General features: G+C 45.1%; 1 protein-coding gene across 1 annotated transcript; it reads left to right on the top strand.

Annotated features, from left to right (window-relative positions):
* The first annotated feature begins 203 nt into the window (after positions 1-203).
* Positions 204-4,522, top strand: LOC138161526 (sialic acid-binding Ig-like lectin 14). Its single transcript, XM_069088273.1, is given in 4 exon segments — positions 204-886; positions 2,795-2,977; positions 2,980-3,382; positions 3,552-4,522. Coding segments are annotated over 3 exon segments (798 nt in total). The 5' UTR covers positions 204-432; the 3' UTR covers positions 3,141-3,382; positions 3,552-4,522.
* The last annotated feature ends 743 nt before the right edge of the window (positions 4,523-5,265 follow it).

Raw genomic sequence — 5,265 nt, 5'->3', positions numbered from 1 at the left:
ATTTGACGCATCATTTCCCAGGGTTGTGGGCCTGCCGCCTTTTTTCTCTTTACAACTTCTGTTTTTTTTCATGAACCTTAGGGCTGGTCAAACAGAAGCCACAAAGCCTGGGGAAGTGACCAGACAGAGCCTGTCCCCTCCTGGTTCACAGTTTTCCTGCTGCTGTTGCTGCTGTCCTTGGGGGGTGAGTGAAAAGAGGCAAGGAATGGGGACGGGCAGGGATGCCCTCAGGGGCTGGCCTTGGAGCCAGGAGAGCCTGGCTTGAGTCCTGCCCCTGATGCTGACTGAGAGACTTTAAGCCAAGTCACAGACATCTCTCTTGACCTCAGTTTCCTAACAGATCTTAAAATGGGACTGGACTGAAGTATCTTCTAAGATCTTTCCCAGCATTGACATTCCCTGTCCTGTGTTCTGTAAAACTTGAGTCCCTAAATGACAATATCAACAATAATTATCATCAGCATCGTTATTAGCTGCTGGGTGTTGTATCTATTTCTGTCCGCAGGGTCCGAATCCCCAAAAGATGCATATAGACTGCAGGTGTCACTGTCAGAGACAGTTCAGGAAGGGCTCTGCATCTGTATCCCCTGCACCTTCTTCTACCCTGATTCCTGGCCCTCCTCTGGCCCAATTTATGGCTTCTGGTTCAAGAAAAGACTCATGTATTCTGAACGTGTCCTGGTGGCCACAAAAAACAAAAACCATGAGGTGGAAAAAGAGGCTGTGGGAAGATTCCACCTAGTTGGGGACCCTATGGAGAACAACTGCTCCCTGAGCATCACAGATGTCCACAAGAAGGACAGTGGAAAATACTTCTTCCGTATGGAGAGAGGATGGATGGAAAAATTCAGCTACCTAAAGTATCAGGTTAATCTGAATGTGAGAGGTAGGGACCTGTGGGACAGGGAAAGGGCCCTGGGTACAATAAAGTGGTTCCCTGTGGGGGAGGAGCAGGCTGGGAAGTTCCTTTTGCTCCATGTCCCCAGGGAGAAACATGCCATTTGTCTAAGCAGGAATTGACTCAAGCAGACAGAGGCTAGGGAGAGCATAGAGGCTGTGGGAGATGAAGGAGGGGATGTACTCTGGGCTTCTCTTTGTAGAGAAACAGGATCCCAGGCAGGGTTGGGTGAGTTCATCAGGCATGGGCAATACACCCAGATATCCTGGGCCAGAAATGTTGGAGGGCCTTAAGGTGAGGGGTCTGACAATATTTGAAGGACAGTCCCATGGCCATCACCAACTAGGAGACTTAAGGTGGATTCTTCTCTGAGCAGAAACAGGACCACATGAAAGGATGGACATTTTAAGACTTAGGTATGTAGAAGATTCTTGGGGAAGGGAGGATCATGATGGGCTCTAGGAAAGGACATTTCAGTGTCAGGGTCCTGAGCAGGGATGTGCTGTTAACTTTTTAACAACCTGACTCCAAATTTTAATTTTTGTTATTTTTGAATAATATTTTGCTTTTTGTAATTACATGTAAAAATAATAAAATTTTTTTTTGAGTTCCAAATTCTCTCCCTTCCCCCTCCATGAAACAGCAAGGAATTTCATATTGGTTATATATGTGCAATCATGCAAAACATATTTCCATATTTGACTCTGAATTCTAAAAATCATATATAAGATATCTTTAAATTTAATCTGAGGTAACACAAGAGTTACCAGCTTCTACGTTGTTCTGGGGGGCAAAGGAATTATGACTGCAACCAAGAAACACCAATGCAGCAAAACTGAGTATAATCCTCCAGGGGAAAAATGGATATTCCATGAAACAGAGGACTTTCCTGCATTCTTGATGAAAAGATCAGAGCTGAGTAGAAAAATTTTACTTTCAAATACAAGAATCAAGAAAATGATAAAAAGGAAAGAGAAATCATGAGAGGCTTAATAAGATTAAACTGTTTCCACTCCTACATTGGAAGATGATACTTGTAATTCATATAAACTTTCTCATTATTAGGGCAGTTAATATATGTTTAGACAGAGGGCACAGGTGTTAGTTGAATATGAAAGAATGATATCTTAAAAATAGAATTAAGGTGTGAGAAAGAGGAATTTCTAGGAAAAAGGGAAAGGTGGGGGTAGAATGGTGTCAATTACATAAATGAGGCAAGAAGAAGCTTTTACAGTGGAGGGGAAGAGGGGCGAAGGGGAAGAGTGAGTGAAACTTATTGTTATCAGAATTGACAAAGAAGGAATAATACATACTCAGTTGAATACAGAAACCTGTCTTAACATACAGGAAAGTAGGAAGGGAAGGGGATAAGAGGGGGGGGGTGATTGAAGGGAGGGCAGATTGGAGTAAGTTTTAGAAGCAAAACTCTTTTGAGGAGGAACAGGGTGAAAGGAGGGAGAAAGAGAGACAGAGACAGAGATACAGAGAGAGAGAGAGAGAGAGAGAGAGAACAGAATAAGCTGGGAAATATATTTAGCAATCATAACTGAGTCAGGACTAAGTGACTTAGAAATTGGCAATAACTCTGGCTGTCCTGTGAATTAGAGATAGAACCAGGGATATTGGAAGAGGGATGGATATCTAGGCTATAGAGAACAGCATGAAAGCCCTCATGGGGGAGACCATAAATGTGGACTCTCATTTGCATAAACAAGGCTCCCAGGACTCAATGTGTAGCTCAGGCCCTGGGATGATGTAGGAAGGACAGAGCTGCAATCTTAGAAGGGACATCCCATTGGCAGGAGAACCTGGAGATATATCAGGGATGGTCTTGAGGTTATTAGTTAAGATTGGAGGTCCCTCATCTGAGGTCTGGTTCATTTTCTTTCCCCCTAGATCTGACAGAGAAGCCAGACGTCTACATTCCAGGAATCTTGGAGCCTGGACACCCAGTAAAAGTGATTTGTATTGTTCCCTCAGTCTTTGCCTGCAGGAAACCCCCTGTTTTCTCTTGGACAGGGACTCTCCTCTCTTTCCTGGAATTCAGCAGAGAAACTCTCAATGTCTCTGAGCTGACCCTCTCCCATGGCCTCAGGACCATGGGTCTAATCTTACCTGTCAAGTGACTGTCCCTGGGGCCAGAGTAAGCTTAGAGAGAAACATCCAGGTTGTGATGGTTGGTGAGAGCTCGGAGGCAAGGTTTCTCCCTCTGAGACAACACAGAGGTTTGGTCTGTGTGTAGAGAGAATAGGGGTCAGGAAATCTGATGGTGGAAATCTGTATGGTTACAGAGATGGAGGCCTGAGAGCAGACCCTAGAATCAGGGACTGGCCCCTTGGATCCCTGCCCTGATTTATGTCTCTTTTGCCTCCTTTTAAGGGAACAGAAAAGCTCCTGGCCTCTGCTACTGACCCTGCTCCAAGGGGTCCTCATGGGAATTGGCTTCCTCCTCATCTACGGTTTCACCTACCTCTATTATAGCAGGTACGTCTGCCTCCTCCTCCCCATTTGACCCTAGGATCTAGGTCCCCAGTCCCCTCAATCTCAGCTTCTCCCTTTCAAGGATGAAATGAGAACCACCACCCTTGCTCCCTAGTGCCTGCCTGCCTACCAGAGCTCCTTCTCTGAGAGTGGACCTGGGTTCCCTTTACAGGAGGAGAAATCATTAAGGACAAAATGTGAACAACCAAGGCATCTGAAAATACCCCCTCCCCTCCCCTTGTCTTCAGACCTGAGCCAAGGATGGAATCAGGACAGAGAATGGAGAATGCCAGACATGGGGTGGGGGGGGGGCCAGGTGTCAAAAGGCCTGAGTTCTAGGCCAATGCTCCAACCTCCTACCTTGGCTGACTGAATCACTTCCCTTCTCTGGCCTTCAGTTTCCTCATGAGAAAAGACAATGGATGTTTAGAAGAGGAAAGAAGAGGATGGCAGGCTACAGCAGCAATGGGGAGAAGGACCTGGAGAAAGGGGGCAGGGGCAGCAGCCCCAGCGGCCACCAGTGACCCTGGGCTGCCTCAGCCATGTCCTGTCCCCACCTTAGCAGCTGATCACAGGGAGAAGCTCCTCTTCCATTGGTGGGTTCATAGATTTAGGTCCAGATGAGACTTTGCAAGCCATTTACTTCACCTCCTCACATTACAGTTGAAGAAACTAAGGGCTAGAGAGGCAGTGATTTGCCTGTGGTCAATTTGCCTATATGGGCAATGTTGATCCTGGATAAAGCTTCAGCAAGAGGGGAAAACAGCTTTGGGCTTTACTCAGCCCTCAGTGGACAGCCATGACTGAGAGCAGCTGGCCAGTCATGGGCCAAAGATAATGTGCCGTCACCTGCATCGCTGGAACCTGGTCTGGACCTCCCACATCCATCTATTGGTCGATTTGTTCCTCATTCCCCCCTCATCTTTGTCCTTCGGAAAACCTTTTCTACCTTCAAGGCTCCAACTAGGTCACTGCCTCCTGCCACAAGCAAGACACTCCTGAAACCAGGTCCGAGATGATCTCTCCTCCTGCCAAACTTTCCCAGAGAACTTTGCTGGATGATTCCTTTGCTCCATCTTGCCATATTATGCTGCCTTTATTTGCAGAGGTTCTGTAGGCCCCACTTCCATGCCCCCCCCCCTCCCCGCCAGCCATGAGAATGTCTGCTCCTTGAGTGTAGGGACTGGACCATTTCTTATCTTTTCACATCCTTTGAGAGGATAGGGTCTCATAGATCATAAACCAATGTTTATTTAAATTTCATTAAAGTGAAATGTCCAAGACTTTTCTTTTTATAATTTTTAATTTTTGTTGGGATTTTGCTATTTATAAATATGAGCATTCACATTGTGATTTTTATATTTATAGATATGAGCATTTTCATATATACAGAACAGAGCAAGAATGTATATGAAACAGCTTGCATTAAAAATCAGGAGTCATATATTTCAAAGCTGTCCTGCTTTCTGTATCTCCATGTCAACTTCTGTTCTTTCCAATTTCTTTATTTCAGCATTAAGAAAATAAATGTCATCTGTTATCTTTTTTATTGTCTATTTTTCTAGTACATCCCTTCTCCTAATCATTCATGGAGGGTCAACCCTAATGACAATATTTATTAAAGAAAAAGAGTAAGATGGGAAAACAATCTACAAAAATGATGAATGTATTAAAAAAATATCTGACAACAGCTGCAGTGCACTCCATCTGTAGCTACCCTCTCCTTGAAAAGGAGTGAGAGAAGTGTCTTGTCCACTTGTTCCACTGGGGACCCAACTGGCCAGTTCCAGTTGGCAAAGCTTCTTTCTTTCCTTCCTTTTTCCTTTCTTCCCTCCCTCTTTCCCTCCTTCCTTCCTTCCTTCCTTCCTTCCTTCCTTCCTTCCTTC

This window comes from Petaurus breviceps, unplaced genomic scaffold (assembly GCF_028583685.1).
Source record: "Petaurus breviceps papuanus isolate PSGF00001 unplaced genomic scaffold, PetGlider_PUasm1.0 185, whole genome shotgun sequence".
NCBI classification, from domain to species: domain Eukaryota; kingdom Metazoa; phylum Chordata; class Mammalia; order Diprotodontia; family Petauridae; genus Petaurus; species Petaurus breviceps.
Note: the sequence above shows the minus strand (reverse complement) of the source record. Positions and strands in the feature narration are given on the sequence as shown.